General features: G+C 42.1%; 1 protein-coding gene and 1 non-coding gene across 4 annotated transcripts in view; both read left to right on the forward strand.

The window, feature by feature from the left end:
* Nucleotides 1-905: 905 nt before the first annotated feature.
* Nucleotides 906-20,125, forward strand: part of SV2B (synaptic vesicle glycoprotein 2B) — a 75,038-nt gene continuing 55,818 nt past the window's right edge. For 2 of the 3 annotated variants that reach the window (XM_059915397.1, XM_059915398.1), the window contains exon 1: nt 906-1,446. In XM_059915397.1, coding sequence (XP_059771380.1) covers nt 996-1,446 — 451 coding nt within the window. In that variant the 5' untranslated portion in view covers nt 906-995. The remainder of the gene's footprint in view (nt 1,447-20,125) is intronic. The other variant, XM_059915399.1, reaches the window with a different exon arrangement.
* Nucleotides 12,033-12,105, forward strand: TRNAW-CCA (transfer RNA tryptophan (anticodon CCA)). The gene has a single exon. It is a non-coding gene; the product is annotated as a tRNA-Trp (tRNA).

A 20,125-nucleotide genomic window follows, 5' to 3' on the forward strand; every position in this document is an offset into this window, starting at 1 on the left:
GAAAAATATGTGCATGATCACATGGCCATTATGTGGCAGAATCAAATTTCAGGCACAAGCTCTCTGGCTCTGGGTCTTTAGCAACTATTCTTGCCTATTTAAGACAAGTACAAGGTCAGAGTGGCCCTGGAACCACAATGCTGAGTTTCAAAAGTAAGCTGAGCCCTGGGAAAAATGGTGTTGGATATTTCTTTGCCATACATTTCTAGATGTAAAATTGTACAGCCACTTCATGCCAAAGTTAGAAAAGCTGGCCTCCTCATAACAGAAGCTGAGCTGTAATAAACCTGCCCTGTTGCCAAAAGCTTGATCTATTCTAACAGAAAACCCATAACACAAAATAGTCTTGTATTGAAAATCTCTTGCTCGCTTTATATTTCATTCTTGTATAAGACTTGACCCCTTTCATGGGTTAATCAATGCTTCCAAGGGCCTCTCTGACCACTGCTCTTTTTCACTGGTTTAAGGCTCATTCATTTGGTATGAATCTGATGTCTAACCAAGATTTCCTCCACATTATACATGAAGCACTGGCACTAACAAATATATTTGTTTAATTCTGAGAGTATTTTGTCAGAATTTCCACATTTCATAACATTCTTCTCTTTCCTTTCTCTGTACTCCAGGGTATAACCTTCAGTAGCAGAACAAACCAGGCCAGTCAGCAAATTGCCAAGTCCTGCAGGCTCTTTGTCAAGGAGAACAGCTGGACCCATTTCTAATCAACGTCTCCAACACGATACCTTTGGATTGCTGCAGGAGACCAGACCAGAATTTGAAACTTTCCAAAGACTTCCAATAGACATTGAATGCAAATGGATACTTAGGTTGCCTTTGAGACCAAGGGGAAGAATACAGGTGTCACATTCACCCAAGAAGTCTACATTTAAACCTCTGTACATAGAATGGATGATGGTTATTGAAACAGCCCAAACCTCTTTCACAGTGCAAGGGATATAGCTCGAGAGGCAAGCAGGCAGTCCCAGAACCAAGGAATGGATGACTACAAATATCATGACAACTATGAGGGCTATGCCCAGAGTGATGGCTATTATCGTGGTAATGAGTCCAATCCAGAAGAAGATGCACAGAGTGATGTTACAGAAGGCCATGATGAGGAGGATGAGATCTATGAGGGCGAGTACCAGGGCATCCCTCACCCAGATGACATCAAGACCAAGCAGACCAAGATGGCGCCCTCCAGGGTGGATGGTCTTCGGGGCCAGGCAGACCTGATGGCTGAGAGGATGGAAGAGGAAGAGCAGCTGGCCCACCAGTACGAGACCATCATTGATGAGTGTGGCCACGGACGCTTCCAGTGGATCCTCTTTTTTGTTTTGGGTTTGGCCCTGATGGCTGATGGGGTGGAAGTGTTTGTGGTGAGTTTTGCCCTGCCCAGTGCAGAGAAGGACATGTGTCTGTCTAGTTCCAAGAAAGGAATGCTTGGTAAGTAGATATTTTCAGAGATCATTCTCTTTGTGGCATTAAAATCTGAAGGGGAAAGAGCAGTAAAATTTGTATAGCACCTGTCACTGTTAGGTCTCTTAAATCTATCATAGTGTCCTCGCAACACTATCATTTTACATCTATTTTTTCATTAAGGTATTTTTATCTCAGAGAAATGAATAGGCACAGGTTTCCAAAGCTAGTAAGTATTGGAGCTTGGGTGCCTACCCAGATCTGTCTGAGTCCCAAGCTCTTAGTTCTTCTTTCCAAGTCTTTTTTTTTTAAAAATTGAAGTATAGTTGATGTACAATATTGTATGTTACGGGTGTACAACACAGTGATTCACAATTTTTAAAGGTTATGTTCTTTTTTCCAAGTCTTGTTGCCTCCTTGAGAGTCTGATTTCTCTCTTTTTCGTGTTAAACCATCTTCCATATCCAAATGACAAATTCATTTTGTGTGTGGCAAGCCATAGGTCTCTTCCACTCAGTCCTTCTCTCTATGTCTTTCCAGAACGTGATAGCATCCGCTCCTGGTTTCTCTTGTATATAAGTGTTAGTGGGCTGAATGCCCGTGTGCCTTGGCGATGAATACTGGGCTGAGCCACCCACAGAGCCCCTTCAGGCTGTTGGAGATCACACTGTGAAGCACAGATGGATTCCATGGGATGGAGGACCAGCTTTGCAAATGATTGATGAGACTAGCACCACCAGAGCCAAACATCAGATATCAGGGCTTGCGGCACAGAGGATTCTGTGAAGTTAGAGAGAGGATGGGCATAAACAGTGTGGCATAGAAGAGATTCATCAAAATATAGACAAAATAGTCTTGGTCATTAAATGTCCTGCAAAACATATTCATTCTCTAAATTCAGAGTCCATGCAATTGATTGTTTAGCAAATATACAGTTACAGAGAACTTACTGTGAGTCAGGTTCTTACTCAAGACAGAGACGTAGTTATGACCCACAAGAACTCAAAATCCATCTAGCAACTTAGTTCCTTCACTCAAAAGATATTTCTTGCTTGTGTACCATGTTTTAGTCTTTGTGCTCAGGCCCTGGGGAGAAAATATTGAACAAGGTAGATGTAGTCCTTGACTCTCAAAGAACTTACATAAAGTAGGACAAACAGGCATTAATGAACATAGAGAATTATTTGATTATGGTAGAGATACCTGCTATGAAACACTTTGCGCCATTCTGGTCCCAATGCCTGCTTTAGAGCAGGGATTGACAAACATTTTCTCTAAAGCTCCAGATGGCCTCTGTCACCACTACTCAACTCTGCCTCTAGCACAAAAGCAGCCATAGACAATTTGTAAACTAATGGGCACAACTGTGTTCCAATAAAACTTTATTTACAAGAAAAGGCAGTAGGCTGAATTTAGCTTATGGACTATAGTTTGTTGGCCCCTGATTTAGAGCCACAATAAATAAGATTGGGATATAATATAAAGAAAATATCTGCATAAAGAATTGTCCCTGGAGGCTCTTAAAAATGGTTTTACAGGCTCACAGATATAGAGAACAGACTTGTGGTTGCCCAGGAAGGGGAGTAGGGGAGGGAAGGAATGGGAGTTTGGGATTAGCAGAGGCAAACTATTATATATAGGATGGATAAACAACAAGATCCTACTGTATAGCACAGGGAACAATATTCAATATCCTGTGACAAACCGTAATGGAAAAGAGTATGAAAAGAATATATGTATAACTGAGTCACTTTGCTGTACAGAAGAAATTAACACAACACTGCAAATCAACTATACTTCAATAAAATTTTAAAAGAAAGAAAAAAGAAAAATACGGGCCAATATCCCTAATGAATATAAACGCCCCCCAAAAAAATCAGCCTTAAAGAAGTAAATTCTGACACATGCTAAAACATGGATGAAACTTGAGTTATGATAAGTGAAATATACTACTCACAAACACACACACACACACACACAAATGGTTTTATCCATTCCTGCTTAATTAAAGGGACATTTAAAATGATGAGAACTCTGTCAGATATGGCCATCAGGAAACCAGAAGAGACCAAGTATATGCAAACAAAAGAGATGACTCAACAAGCAAGACGTCACCCAGAGTTTTTAAACACCAACAAAATTTTATTTTTTAAAAATTATTTTTATTATTTTTTTATCAACAAAATTCTGCTGTGTTTCTCTAAGTTTCAATAGATTTTTAAAAAAGGGCAAAACCCAAAACAAAACATACCCCAACCTCCTGATCAAACCAAACCATCCCCAGTTGATCTAAGACCATTATTTTGTTTTGTGATATTCTCAACTGAAACCTTGGATCCCTATTAGTCCAAATTGGTATGTCAGTAATGCTTTCACACCCTCTTGTTCTCTCTGCCACCCTGGTGCCCAGCAACCTCATTAACAGCATGGTTACAGCTCCTGCTGGCTCCCAGGGCAAATGCTAGGAGTTGAGGGAACATAGTCCCAATCTGGAGAGCCCACGTTTGTGCAATTTTACTTTCAGTGTTTATCATGAAGATGCTATGACTCAGCCCAAGACGGGCAGGCAGACCCCTGAGCAGAGATGGACTCCTGATGCACTTGTGGGGCCCCCTTTATGGATCCAGGGAGGTGGGTGATTGGAGGGTCTCGTGAAGCCGGCTTTTCCATGTGCTGTCTCATGTCAGCTTCATAGTCACCATGGTGCTTATAGGATTTTTATCCCGTTTGTACACATCAGGAAACAGGCTCAGAGAGCTGTATTTAATGTCACATAGTAATTGCTGGAGCTGGGATTTCAACCCAGATCTTTCTGATTTCAGGGTCTGTGTTCATTCTGCTATACCATACCGCCTTTCTTTCACACATGGTCTTTAGGAAGGAGGTCATGCCATGGGGCAGACTTCTTTCCAGTCATCAAGCGTCCCACAGATTACTTGAGCAACCATGGATTGCTTCCAACAGAGACATAGCATGATGTGGGGAATAGTGGTGTGGACACTGGTGTCTGGCCACTAGGGTTTGGCAACTGGCTATATCATTTATCTTCCAGTGACCTTGGGCAAGTCATCACTTCTTTAATTATCAGTTTTCCGGTATATGGAATAGGGTAATGATACATCTGTTGTGAAGATTCAATGAGATAAAGCTGGTAAAGCAATCAGCGCTCCATGCCCCTAAACTACTGTTTGTTCTTGTTACTTTGTATTATGACAGTCTCCCTTCAGCATTTACAGTGAATTATAGTTGCAGTGAGACAACGGAGCAGCCTGGACCCTGCAGCCAGGTGGCCTGGGTAGGAGCCCTTGCTCTGCCAATTCTTAGGAGGGTGACTGTGGGAATTACTTAGCTTCTCTGTGCCTTGGTTTCCTTCTCTGCAAAATGGAGATACTAATGGTATCTTACCTCATAGGGTTTTTGAGGACTAAATGGATTTAATGCATTTAACTTGCCTGAAAAAGTGCCTGCCCATAATAGGTGCTCATTTTAGTTATTATTGTTGAGGTTGTTATTATTACTAAGTTGATTGCTTGATAATGATGACTCACCCAAATTCAGGACTAGATTTTCTCAGGTGACATTGCATATTTCTTTAACCCGAAGTTATTTATAATAGGCTTTTAAGGTCAAGCTTCCCTACCTTGGCTGGTGAAAAGGCCTTTTCTGTTCAAGTGCTAACCCAGTTCTTTCTTTCCCCTTCCTAGCTGTTTTTTTTTTTAAGACAATATTTTTTTGAGCAGTTTTAGGTTCACAGACAAATTGAGAGGAAGGTACAGAGATTTTCTTTATGCCCCTTCCCCACACACATCATCTCCTCCTATTATCAACATCCTCTAGCAGATGTACATTGTTACAGTTGATGAACCTACATTGACACATCATAATCACCCAGAGTCCATAGTTTATTTTTACTTTAGGGTTCAATCTTGGTGTTACACATTCAATGGGCCAAACAAATGTGTAATGACATATATCCATCATTACAGTATCATACAGAGAATTTGCACTGCCCTAAAATTCTTTGTGCTCTGCCTATTCATCTCTCCCCCCTTCCCCAACCCCTGGAAACAAATGATTTTTTTTTTTTTACTGTCTCCATAAGGTTTTGTCTTTTCCAGAATTTCATATAATTGGACTCATATAGTATGTAGCCTTTTCAAATTGCCTTCTTTTGCTTAGTTATATGCATTTAAGTTTCCTCCATGTCTTTTCATGGATTAATAGCTCATGTCTTTTTAGTGTTGAATAATATTCCATTGTCTGGATGTACCACAGATTATTTGCCCAGTCACCTACTGAAGGACATCTTGGTTGCTTCCAAGTTTTGACAATTATGAATAAAACTGCTAATAAATGTCCACGTGTAGGTTTTTGTATGGACATAGTTTTCAATTCCTTTGGGAAAGTATCAAGGAGTGTGATTGCTGGATTGCATGGTAAGAAAAGGTTTGGTTTTGTAAGAAACTGCCACAGTCTCCTAAAGTGGCTGCACCATTTTGCATTCCCACCAGCAGTGTATGAGAGCTCCTGTTGCTCCACATCCTCGCCAGTATTTGGTGTCTTCAGCGTTCTGGATTTGGTCATTCTGATAGGTGTGAAGTGATATCCCGTTGTTTTAATTTGCATTACTCTGATGACATATGATGTGGAACATCTTTCCATATACTTATTTGCCATCTGTATACCTTCTTTGGTGAAGTGTTTATTAAGGTCTTTGACCCATTTTTAAATAAGGTTTTTTGTTTTCTTATTGTTGAGTTTTAAGAGTTCTTTGTAGGTTTTGCATAACAGTCCTTTATCGGATGTGTCTTTTGCAAATATTTTCTACCAGTCTGTGACCTGTCTTCTCATTCTCTTAACTCTCTTTTATTTTAAAAAGAAACTGGGGGAGTTCCTTGGTGGTCTAGTGATTAGGACTCGGTGCTTTCACTGCCATGGCCTGGGTTCAATCCCTTGTGGGGGAACTGAGATCCCTCAAGACCTGCAGCTCAGCAAAAACAAAAAAAAACAAAAAAAACAAAAGGAAACTGAAAGTGATATGCCTCTGGACTTGACTCCTAGTTGATGTTCCAGGGAAAGTATTCAGAAGGAGAACTCTTCCTACCCCCAAATTCGGGCCTCAAACTATAGACTATTTTGTTAATTTCTTCCTGGAAATGGATGAACCATTCAGAAAATAAAAGAAGCATCCCCAGGCCAGGCAACAAAAATATCTGGGTGCCGCTGTGCCACTTTGCTGAGGTTTTAGGAAGATGAAAGTTTGCTTCCTTGAAGGGTTGTGTTTTAGTGAGTCACTTGTCTAGAACTGTCTCAGTTGGGGAAGAGAAAGTCCTGTGAAAATGTTGTTAGCATTGGAGGGTCAGCCCTGCTTCTTATAAAGTGGTTGGTCCCCTTTAAGACAAGAAGAATGCATTCATTTGTTAATTAGACTCTTTATTCTTATTTTTAAAAGAATTGCTGGACATTTCCTCATGCCTGTATTCCCTCTATGGCAATGCAAGACAGGCATGTCCCAGCACTCAGTGTGTTTTATTCTAATGGTGAAAATAGAGTTCATACAAGAAATATAAAATACCAAACAGCACTATGCAATTATGCAATGCAATATTCAGTATTATCCCTTTTATTCAAATATGAAGAAAACAGAGACAGTGTAAGGGATGGAACTTGAGGTTGGCAGGTTGTAGAGTTAAGTGGCTTGTTTTTGTATCTGCTCTGCTGTTTAGTGGTTGTGTGACCTTGTGCTGATCTGAATTCTTTCTCTCAAAGTCTTCCATGATTTTAGGTGGTTGATGAATGAATCTATCAATATATTTCTTTTTAATCCCCTTCAGGTATCAATATTATTTATGTATTTTCTAGTTATATGTAGAAAAAATCATTTAAAATGACTTAAAGATAGGAAGTTTAGGACTGTCTGGCATGACATTTGCTTTTTCAAATGACATCAAATTGTTGGCATCTCTAATCATTGTTTCCTTATAGCTAGGATACCACTTAGTATTGATGACACATGGAACAAACCAACAGCATCCTTCTCTGCCTGCATTTGGTAAATTGCCACCAAAGTTTTCTCGTAATTGTAAAAATACCCCTTAGGCTGCAACTGTGGGTGATTCCTACCTTCATGCTGATCAAAAGAAAGAGAGCCTCATTTTTAGGTAGGAGTTCCACTTTTGCCTTCAGAATTTTGATTTCCTGGAAGGGTCTAGTTGCTCGGTGGGTATTTTATTGGCTGTTAGTTTTCCTTGCTATCTGCAGTGGGAAGGCTCAGGGAGTCCTACGCTTCAGATAGTGATTTAGAAAGTAACAGGGGACCCCTGGGGCTTGGTGTCATTATGAGCTAAGGGAGGACATGGAGCAATGTCAGATGGAGTGGATTCATTAGAATAAATTGCGTGTTGAATTTCCATAGCAGCTCAGAGATGGATGTATTACTCTGCTGTCATGAAAGATTATCCTTTAATTGTTTTATATGCAAGTTCGAAGTGAACATCAGGGCAGAGCACTTGATTTATGAGCCACTTTTTCTTTAGCCCTGAATTCAGAGTGTCAGTTCCTGAAAGGAGGGGCCACCTGTACCCCAGAGCCTGGCACAAAATATGTGCTCAATAAATACTTACTTAGCATCATGGAAACAAATACTCATGATGGTGAAATACACCACTAGGAATTTTCATATAATCTTTTTGTGTTTGATTATATCAGTTGTCCTTATTTATATTTTTTAGATCATGGGATTCTTTGGAATAGAATGAAAGCCAGGGCCTCCCTTAATAGAGTCTACACTGATTGCCATATTTAGGAGTGTGGACTTGATTCCACAGGCAAAGCTATTAAATGGGGAGCTATTAAATGGCTTTGAGGAAGGGAGTGACAAGGTGGTTTAGGACGATGACTCTACTCCCGTGATTTTGGTACTGGGAGTGGTTCTAGAGGAACAGAATCTTAAGGATGAGTTTACTGAATTGGTTCTGGAGCTTCTGGAATCAACTCTCTAATCTGGTTAGATTTAAAGACACTATTGACTCTATTTCACCTAGTAAAGAGAGCACTTCCTGTTCACAGCATGATGTGGTAATAGGGATACACAAAATATCATCATTGGATACTCCTATTCAAATACTTACAAAAGGCAGGGATCTAGGTGAGCATTTTTGTCAAACTAACTGCTGTCAAAGTAACGAGTATGAGATTGGCTGGTTGCTCCTAATGTCATTGACAAAGTGGGAAAAGAAATGAATGAACTGAGGACTCGAATTCCCAGCACAAGCACTGCATAAATGACCCCAAATCTTCTATGTCTGCCCTGAAGGACACCTTTATCTCCTGAGATTGCTGACAACCAAACCCAGAATCTCATCCTCTGAGTGGCTGAATTACAGTGCAGGTTGAATTCCCAGCCTCACAGCATGTCTACTGTTAAAGTAAAGGCATTGATAGGGAAGAAATAGGATCCTGGAAGTTGGCATGGGGATGTGTGGGAAGACCCTGATGCAGCTGGGGACGTTGAACTCCTAAATTTTGATCAGTCTTCTTCGCCAATAAAAGCAGCCCCTCCACTCGTCTTGAGGGGATTAACCCTGCGTTGATGAGGAAGCTGTAATGGCCTCCCCTTGAGGCACCTGCCTTGCAAGACATTGTTGATTCTCCTCAGGACCCCCACCCCTCTTTTCTTCTGGACTTATAACTAAACTCAAGTCCCTGCAGGTCCCTAAAAGTGAGGGTCAAAATGTGACCCATGAGGAGTTCTGCTACACTACAAAAGAACTACTTGGTTTTTCTAATTTACACAGAAGTTCAGGGAATATGTGTGAGAATGGATATTAGGGGTGTGGGGTAATGGTGGAAGGAACATAAATTTGGATTGGGCCACATTAATTGATATGGACCTGATAAACAGAGATTTCTGCATTTAATGTTGAAGCTCAGGCAGTTAGAAAGGGCTCTACCAGTTTGGTTGGTTGGTTGGCTAAAACATGGACCAAAAGTTGGCCCACGGTAAATGAACTTTAATGCCAGACCTGCCTTGGTTTAATGTAGAGGAAGAGATTCAAAGTCTTAGGGAGATTGGAATGTTAGAGTGAATTTGTCATTCAAAACCTACTCACCCACCTTGGGAGGGTCCACAGGACACACCTTTCACCATGACTATGAGAAATAAATTTGTGAGGGGACCCCCAGCATCCTTGAAGAGCTCTGTGATCACTCTTAAATGTAAGCCAGACCTCGCAGTGGGGACTTCAGTCACTGAAGTGAGAAACCTAAATGCAGAGTAACTGGACCCTGGGTGGCAGGGGCCAAGTGACAGTACTTAACCAGCAAAGTCAAGGTGGGAGTGATTACTGTAATGGACAGCAGAGTCAAAGCAGTACCTGATTCTAAGAGACTGCAGAATTCCCAGAAGTGAAATACATAGGAAGCCTACTAAATTTTTATTTGATCTGTATGAGCAGAAAAATTCCAGGTCAAGTGAACAAAAGTCTAACCTGTCTCATAAAAACAGTCACTGCCCCTCAATTGATTCCCGGATTTGAGCCAGTTTATAGACCCAAAATCCATGAGTGAAGGGGAGGCTGGGCCCCCTTGAGGAAGGATCCCAGGCTGCTGTCAAAAATTTATACTGGTTCATCTTTCTTCCAGTCTTCCCCAAGGGACCTTTGGCTTTTTACCAGCGTGACTGCGCATTGGGGAAAAGGAAATAATCAGACCTTTTGAGGATTACCAGACACTGGATCTGGGCTGGCACTAATTCCAGGAGATTCAAAACATCACTGTGTTCTATCATTCAGATTAGGGACTAATGGAGGTCGGGTGATCAATGGAGTTTTGGCTCAGGCCCATCTCACAGAGGGCCCGGTAGGTCCCCAAATCCACCCTGTGGTTATTTCCCCAGTTCTGGAGTGCTTAACTGGAGTAGACATATTTAGCAACTGGCAAAATCCCCACATTGATGAAGAATGGATTGTCAGGAAGAGAGACTAAGGTGGGAGATCTGACAGAAGTTTACTGGAGTAGTCCAAGGGAGAAATATGCAATTCCTGGACTAGTACATAGAGGAAACAGTAGAAGCTGTTTGAGTGTTTTGAAAAATTGAGATTTTTTTATATAGAGCTTCAAAATACTTCTGCTATAAGCACCATTTTTTTCTTATTTGATATATGCAGGAAAGAAAACCGATGACTTATGCAAAGAAGACAGCCCTTCCTAACTTCAAGAGATTGACATTTTTACACAGCTGGTTATGTTTACTGTAATAAGATCAGTGAATTCATAGTCAGAGGGTTGACTATGACAAAGCTGATGAGTAAATTCAATTTTCTGTAACAAACATAAAGGAAGAAAAACAATTTCCTATACAACCAACCAACCCACCACCAACTAACCAACCAACCAAAAAACCAGCATCGTAATTTCAAGATTAAAAGTTATTTCACAATTAACCATTGGGGTTAAGAAAAATCTTGCAGGGAGACCTTCTTGAAACAAAACCCTCAGTTTTATGATGTGGGCTACATGTTAAGTACGGATTTAGCTTTGAGTGAGGCACTTTTCCCACTTGTCTACAGCTGTTTTGTTTTTTTGTGCCTTTCAACTTAGTCCTACATCAAAGGATAGAGCCTACCTCAGTCTGAAAGCATTTGTGTCAAAAACTAACTATTAACCACTTGTTCAAACTTATGAATCCTGGATTTCTACTCTGATTTTCATCAAGATTGAATCTAAGCTATTTGGAGCTCTATGTGTGTAGGTTTTAGTTATACATGGAGTAAATAGCATTGTCTGGAAAAAGAGGGGGAGGAGGAGGAGGGGGAGGGGGAGGGGAGAGGAAAGGGAGAAGGGGAGGGGAGAGGAAAGGGAGAAGGGGAGGGGGAGGGGAGGGGGGTAGGAGTACTTAGCTCTCAGGGCTGTTGGGAGAATTGAATGAGATCACCCTTCTAACTGTCCAGCTCAGGGTCTGCACACAGTATGTCCTCAGTTAATACTCATTCTGCTCTCCATCTGATCCATCTGTTGGATCTTCTGATCCAACAACCTGATGATGTTCAGCTTCTAACTTGTTTGAACTTTCATTGTAGCAAAGATGTCTCAGTACATTCTGTCTACACTCCTTGCAGAACGTCTTTGGCCATGAGACCTTCAAAGACTTGAAGGTTTTTTGTTTGTTTTTGTTTCTCTCCACAGTTGTAAGCACACTCCTTGAGACCTAAATAAAAGATGTTTGGTAACTAACGATTTATTAATTTGGGGAATAAAAATGTGCTAGTTACTTATTTATATGGATCCCCCTATATTTGTCCCCACCATGGAAAACTTTAGTGAATTAGAAAAAGCTCATAGGGCTGTTAATCCACATATTTGAAAATATAATCTTCAAACCATGGAAAATACAGCAGGAATGAATGGGAGAAATCCTTAAGTAAACTGCTATATTTACTGGGAATGGAGGGGAAGTTGCAGGGTTGGGCATGTCTCCAGATATTGCAAAATATCCCCTGGAGGGACAAAATCACCTCCAGTTGAGAACCACTGCTCCAGGTGAGGGATTCTCCCCTCTATCTGCCCATTTGAGTCACCTGAGGAGCTGTTAAAAAAAAACAGGCCCTGGGACTTCCCTGATGGTCCAGTGGTTAAGACTCCACGCTCCCAATGCAGGGGACCCAGGTTCGATCCCTGGTCAGGGAACTAGAGCCCGAATGCTGCAACTAAAGATCCCGCATGCTGCAGTGAAGATCCTGCACGAGGCAACGAAGATCCCACGTGCCACAACTAAGACCCAGCTCAGCCAAATAAATAAATAAATATTATTTAAAAAACAAAACAAAACCAAAACAGGCCTTGCTGTAGAATAATGCTGTCAGAGACTCTGGGAGTGAGGTATGGCATAGGCATTTTTTCACAGCTGTCTGGTGATTCTGTTGTGCAGCCAGGATAGAAAACTAGGTAGTTTACACAGAGACTCAGGCTCACTAGGAGCTACTGAGTTGTCAGGGATTTTTTTTATTGTGCTACCTAGGAATTCTCCCCAGATGGCTTCCTTCTTGAGTTTGTGGTGATGGATGGGATATTTGCATACACCTTGGCCAGTGTAAAGAAAATGGGGTTGTACCCAAAAATCTTGTTTACATTTGCAAACAAGATTATCAATGGATTTTGATATCCAAGAGATTATCAGTGATTTTCATAGATACTCACATTTGATCTTTAAATGAAACTGTGAGGTGGTCAGAGTGGTAATCCCAAGTTTACAGGATGAAAGAAGTGCTGCTCAAAGACCTTAAATGATGCATATGGTTCCTAAGGTAGTTTCCTTGTCCTGCGTTGTCACTCACTGCCACTCGTGTTCACTGTGGGTTACTTTATAGTAATGAGGTTGGAAGGTTTATTTTCTCATGTACGGATTTCTTCATAAAAAGCAAAGAACTAATGCTTAAGGGTCCATTATTTCCCAGGACTGGTACAACCTCTGTTACCTTTCTTTTAAATTAAAAGCAAATTATAATAATTATATTACTACCACCACCAAAAATTACAGTTTGATAAACTCTTTTATACTAAGCATTTTATATATGACATTTCTGATCCTTATAACAACCTGCAAGAGAAGCATTATTTTCACTGTTTTACAGATGAAAAATCTTAGTCTCTAAGAGGTTAATGTAACTTGTCAAAACTAGTTAGTGATGGCTCTAGGAGTTGAAACCAGTTGTCTGCCTGCAAAGTCTACTGCTTCTCCTTTACCTTGCCGTCCCATCTATGGAAGATGTCTCTAGGTGCCCGTTACATACGTAATCTTGAGCAACCTTTACGCAAAATGCATGACTCTGATAAGATACAGTTGCCAAGTAGGCACTGGGCCTCCATCAGAGTGCTAGAGTCAGTTACAGCTTATCTCTGTAGGTGAGAGCATGATGTAGTCCACGTCCCAGACAGCTGGACCAGAAAGCCCAGGTGCCGATTTCACCAGGGACTTGCAGTGATCTGACGCATAGATTGTGAGCCCAGAATAGGCTGTCATATTGCTGAAGGGCAACACTGCCATCCGCCTGTGAAAAGGGTCCCAAGGAATGCTCCATCGCCTTTTTAGACCAGAGCAGCAGAGGCACAAAGGACTTCCCCACCCTCCTTCTGCCAGGGACCACATCAGACAATGGAACACTCTTGTCCAATGTGGAGTTCATGACTATACAGCTATCATGGCCCTTTGCAGGCCAGCAGGTGTAAAATCTCTCTGTATTCATAACTCTTATGCAGCACAAGCCCAGATGAGTTGGTTTTTTCTTTGGAAAGGATTCATTTCGTTTCCAGAGAAGTCTCAGATATTAGCAGGGAAGGGAAGAGGGGAGGGAGAGTCAGATAGATGGTCTTGGAAATGTAATAGCCTTTGACATGCCCCCTGGGGTCCACTGAACAGACTGAATGTGAACACCCTTTTCTCCATTCGGACGGGCCCAGGCTGCTCAGATGTGCAGAGTGAGCATAATCTGTTTCAACACCGGAGATTTTGTTGACTCAGAGGCATATATCAGTCTCCACTGGGGATGTGCAGCAAATAGCCTAAAGAAGTCGCATCCTTTCCTTGGCCTTTCTGCCTCACCTCTCCTTGGGTCCTAGAAAGGAAAGTCTTATCCTTCGAAGGAGATGTAACAACAGATTATAAGGCATAAGCCATTACTTACAACATTATGGAATCATCTAATATTAGAAGTGGAAGGGATAAAGGAGAACTCCTAACATGCCTTTCATTTCTAACTGGAGGAAACTGAGCCCCAAGGAGGAAGCGAGTTCTTCAAGGTCACAAGCTCTGAGAGCAGGACCTGGGCCCCCGACACCTGGCACAGAGGTCTTTCCTCTATACAGAGTTGTCTTGCCTTTTGCTCTTAAGGAATGACTATATAAATCAATCAGATGATCTTTCATCTGTATGCTTTCTTTTTTAGGAGGCGGTATGTGTCTAGGATATATTCAACTGCCGGTAACAATGACTTTGAATCATGAAGATGTTTATTCTTTACTTATCAAAATTCTTAAAGTAGGCGGTTCCAGGGTTGGGTCAATGGCTTACTGATGTCAGGACATTAGGCAAGGACATTCTCCTGGCCTTTGCCTCATGGTTGTAAGCTGACCACCATAGCTCTATGCTCTACATCCTCCCATGATGGCTTTCCAAGCAGGAAGTGAGAGCGATGGTGGCAAGAAAGTGCCTCTTCTGCAATGTTCTCTCTTTTATTGCACAAAAACATTGTCTACTAGCCTTTGACAGACATCCCTGTATGTCTTATTGCTCTCCCTGAATTAAGAGTTGGATTCAGAGGACCATCTTAAATTAACTATGATTCATCCCCTATGGGTGTGTGTGTGTGTGTGTGTGTGTGTGTGTGTGTGTGTGTGTGTGTGTGTGAATTTCTCTGAACACATTTTAATACCTAACAAAACCACGCTTCCTTTAACAAGGAAGAAGAGGGAAAAAGTTCTGTTGGGAATGTGACCAACAGAGTCTACCATATGTGTAAACACTTTAAAGGTGGACAGTCTGACTTAATATTTTGGCTCTATCACTAACTACCTCTACCATCTTAGACAAGTCACTTAGCCTCCCTGAACTTTGGTTTCATTATCTATAAGATTAAGATATTATTAGTACCTACCTCACAGAACTATTGTGAGGGGTAATAAGATAGTGTACATCAAGGGCTCATCAAAGTGCCCAATAAGGACCCAATAAATATGATCTTGCTTTGTATATTTTTTCTTTATCTTATTGAATAACTCTTTAAGGAATCAATTATTTATTGAGTGGCTCATTGATGAATGACATACAAGTGCCTCCCTCATGGAGCTAACATTTTAGGGGGAAACAGACAATAAATGAGATGATTCCACGCCCCCCCCCCCACCTTCCTAAACTCCATTCTTCCATTGGCAGCAGCAGGGGGCGATCCAGAACTCAGTGTGCTCTACGTAGGTCCTTCAATACTTCTTTTCCCCCTAACACTACCAACCGTGCTACTCAAACAACCGTGTGCTCAAAATTGGTTTTGAGACCTTCGGGAGCATGATTACACCCTTTATCACTGTATGTGTTGGTCACCATGAGAGGTCCACGTCTCCCAAGATGTTCATTATCACCCAGACTTTCATCCCCCTATGGCACTGTGCATCCTTTTTTTCCCTATCTCATCTCCCACCTCCTCCTTTAATGTCATTTGCCTTTTTGCTACAACTGAAACGTATTCTCCTCTGAGGATGTTACTTAGCCCTGCAGTCTTAGTGGGTGGCTGTTTCCTTTTTCATATTCCACACCCCTGTACCATTGCTCCTCCGGGCTCCCCCATGACATTTCCAGACCATTCTCCCTTCCTCCTGCTTAAAACATTCCTCATTTGCATCTCCTGTCCTCAGAGGGTGTCACTTAACATGCATCCTTGTGGCAGTCATCTACTGGCCCCGTGTGTCATGCCCCCTCATTCCTTGAGGAATTTAGTGCCAGGTTTACTGTCACTATATCCATTATAATTCTTGGTGATTTCAGTAAGCACTTTCCAATATCCTAGTTTCTTTCCTTAAAGTCTTCTGCAATGATATCCCCCCTCCTAATCACCTACTGTCCTGGTCTTACCCTAGGTCTTATTGTTATTGATTACTCCAACCCCTCCACAATCCCAATGTCAAGTATCCCTTCTTCTGTCTTTCTAGCTCACTCTGTCCAGTCCTCCAGCTCCCACAATTGTTCAACCTCATGAGACCTACAGCCTTTTGGTCTGTCTCTCACCACGCTCTTGTCCTCATCCCATTCTTCACTGAACTTAAATTCTGTGAGCCAGAATCATAACCGCGATCAACTTCCTTGTGCCTCTCTTTTTTATTGTGTCCCTCAGCTCTGGTTACACCTCACTCTTCATCAGTCTGTCCCTGTACCCTGTAGCTGAACATGGCTGGTGAGATACACACAATGTCGTCCACTGGTCTCACTTTAAATTTACTGTCAATAACCTCAAGGGCGTCCTTGTGCTGCCAGCCATCGTCTTTCATTTCCCTGAATTATTCACTTTCCCACTCTCCTTGATGACAATTTCATGCCTCATCCTCTGCTTTCCAGTTCCCAGCGCCTCCTCCCCATATTTACCCTCAGCATAATGAACTCAGTTCCTCTTTCACTGAGAAAACAGAAGCAACCAGAAAAGAACTCCCACGGTGCCTACCTCCACACTTACCTTCCTAACTGCCCCTGGGCTTACATCTTATTCCTGTTGCTGTGGAGGAGCTGTGAGGCTCACCTGTCTACTCTCAGGCTAGATTCCCATCCACTCTCACTTCCCCAGGGTACCACTTTCATAATTCTCACCTTCCTCTCCCTCATCTATTTTTCTGTCTATCTCGAGTCATTCCCATCAGCACACAAACATGATACAGTTTCTCTAATCCTGACTTCACACACATCTCTTCTGTTTTCAGTAAAACTCACTAAATCCAAGTCCTCACTTCCCATTTTTCCTCGACTTTGAGCAGAATTTAGTCCCCAACACTTCAGAAAACTGTTCTTGTCTAGAACACTAGTGACCCCCACTTGGTCAATGGAGTGGTCCAATCTCAGTCCTCCACATTCCTGACCTGTCAGCAGCAACTGTAAGAGTTCAGCCCTCCCGCCTCCTTGAAACACTTTCTTTATTGGATGTCTAGGCTACTCCTGCCTCCAGTTTCCCTGCTGTTCCACTGGCCACTCCTTCTCATTCTCCATTGCTGGTTTCTCTTCATCTTCCTGACCCTTGAACATTGGAACATTTCAGTACTCAGCCAAGGAAGCTCCTCTCTATTGCCACTCACTTCTTTGGAGAGCTGATGCAATCTCTGCTTTATATACCATCTATTCTCTTGACTCTACCTTTAAAATACAACCAGAATCCAGCCACATCTTACCATCTCCACTGCCACCGATCACTCCACTCCAAGTTGTCAATGTCACTCACTTGGGATATAATGGCCTTCTAACTGGCCTTTGTGATTCCACCTGTCAGAGGGAGAGACCACTGTGGATGGTGTGGATGGGTGGTCATGGAAGCTTTGGAAGGAGCCAGCCATGCAAAGATCTGAACGAAGAGCATGCCAGCTGGAGGAACAAGCAATGTGAAGACAGACGGGAAAGAGCATAGAATATCACTATCCAGGGGGTACTCAATACCTGATACAAAGGTAAAGAGAAAATTAAGAGTAATTGTCATAGGAATAAAAAAATTAAGACATCTGACCCACGAGATACATTTTATTTCACAAAAGTGTGAATACTCACTTTCCTAACATACTAATATTAAAACCTGTGCTGATCTCTGTCACATAGGGTTTGCAAACAATGGATGAAAATAATTGTTTGGTTAGTAGAGTGTTTTAAAAAGCAAGGCATTTTATTTAGAAATCAGATTTCCGGCTCTTTCTGAAACTCTAGGAATAGAGTGTATATTCGATAACACAACAACTGGCTGAAGTTAATTATGGCTGCTCCCTTTAGATGGGCCCGTATTCCCCCATTCCTACCATTCCCCATTAAATATGCCTGCTCAACTTCACTCATTTGCATTTACTGCTTGGCCCTTATAGGCATCTGATTTTGAAATCCTTGGGCTAAGAGGTGAAAAGATTTCATCAGTTTGGATATTTGAGAGGACTCACAAGACGCCTCTGAGTATAGTCACATAGGCTCTTATTTAAAGGGAGAGAGAGAGTGTAAGCAATAACTGAACATTCAAAAGACATCCAGGCACAGTCCCCAAGGTCCTTCTTATTCTCATATGGGCTTGTCTCCAGATAAAACCACCAAGATCTGTGCAAGAAATCTTCACTTTAGGAGACCTCAAGGCAGAAGTTCCCAGAGGGATTTTCTTGTCCCTCTGATTGTGTGGTAGAGCCAGGTTGACTAACCAGTTATGACACTGAAAACCATGAGTAAACAAATTGGCTCTAGGTATCACCAGGGGAGTTTCAGACTTTAAACAGCACATCACAAATCTCATTGCCCTTATCTTGGCCATGAGTCAGAGCCAGATGTCTAGGTGTCCCAGAGAGAAAGACAGATCTTTTCCAGTCCGGCTGTAAATCAACTCTATGCTAATATAGAAGATAATGTTCTTTGAAGACAAGGTAGCCTGTTCAGAGTCATTGTACCAAAAGGCATCCAAGTTTTGTAAGGTCGTGAGTTTGACCTCTGCCAATAACCAGCCTCATCACCTTCTGATCCCTGTGTGATGCTCAGTCCTGCTGTCTCCATCCAACCATTCCTTTACCACCCCCAACCATCTGCTTATTCTAAGATAGCCAAGCTTGGCCCCCACCCTCTTTCTAGTCATCAGCTTGCCAGAGTTCTTGCTGTGGCCTTTCTCTGGCCCCTGCCCTGCTCTACCACTTCACTTGTTTCCACCTATTTATTTCTGTTATATTGTGAGTGTTTTTGACAGCAGAGGACTGGGCTGGACTTATTTAATCTCTATGCCCCTTTCCCACACTCGCTGATACGTAGAGAATGGGGCTGAGCAAATTTCCTTGTAAAGATTTTGGTTCCCATTCTTGATTTGATGTCAACTACTCCTGTCTCAGCTATTAACTCTGAGCCATACTCTGCAATTAATTAGCACTACCGTGATTCTCCTGGACTGGTCCTAGATGTCATCAGATACATGGTTCCAACCTCTAGAAATGACCACAATGGCAGCCTCAACTTGGGCTTTAGTGGAATGGTTGAGGGATTGCCGAGGCTCAGTGGGTAATGGTCATAGCTGAGATGCCCACGCTGTCCAGGAGAGCTATCAGAGATGTCACACCTCTACTGGTTTTAGCCCAGGTGACACCTCTTCTTACCTGCACTGAGAGGTACCAAAGGGAAATCTCTGCTTTTCTAAGATGGCTCTAGTGTGGTGGTATGTGGACAAGGCAATTTCAGGGTTCTCACAGCATCCTCAAGGAATATTTCTTAGTGCCTCTTCTTATCAGCCTGAGAGAAGATTAAGGGACATGCCAGATACCCCTTTGCCCCAGGGCTAGCCCGGGGCAGAAACCTCACTAGTATCCTGAAAGTTTTCTGTTACAGTTGCTTCCACAATGCCTGTAGGCCTATCTTCTACTCATCAAAGACATGGCTAGAGATCTGGGGTCTGGGTATCCTTACAGGCTCACTGCTTGGTTCAGAATATTGCCTTGTGGCTTGAGCTTGGTTATGCATCACCTGGGTTGATAAAGTCTCTGGGCTGCCTTGCAGGGTCTTTAATTTCCTTTAAGTATTGCTGGAGAAAGAACCTCTTTCTGGTTTAAGACCCTATCCTTACACTATGTTGCTGAAGCAAGTGGCTCTGTCTCTCAGATTCCCCAATCCATCTGCAGACCCCTACCTCTGGATCTATTGGCCACATGCCAAACCTAGACCTTCCAGGAGGGATGATTCTGCTCTTCCATAGCGTTGTGGCTTCTCTCGAACTGAAGGACCAAGCATGAGTGAACGTATTGCATCCTCAGGCAGAGTGACAAATACCTCCAACCCTGATGTCCTTGAATAGTATTAGTGCACCTTTTCTCATGGGCTACTCCATAACTTGGGGCATTGATGAATCACCCAACTGTAAACCTGGATTTCTTCTATCAGATATTAGAACAATTTACTCAGATATTTCAATAATTGTGGTAAAAGAGGAAAGCTCCTAACCTCATCTATTAAATGAAAACA

Source organism: Balaenoptera ricei, chromosome 2 (assembly GCF_028023285.1).
Source record: "Balaenoptera ricei isolate mBalRic1 chromosome 2, mBalRic1.hap2, whole genome shotgun sequence".
NCBI classification, from domain to species: domain Eukaryota; kingdom Metazoa; phylum Chordata; class Mammalia; order Artiodactyla; family Balaenopteridae; genus Balaenoptera; species Balaenoptera ricei.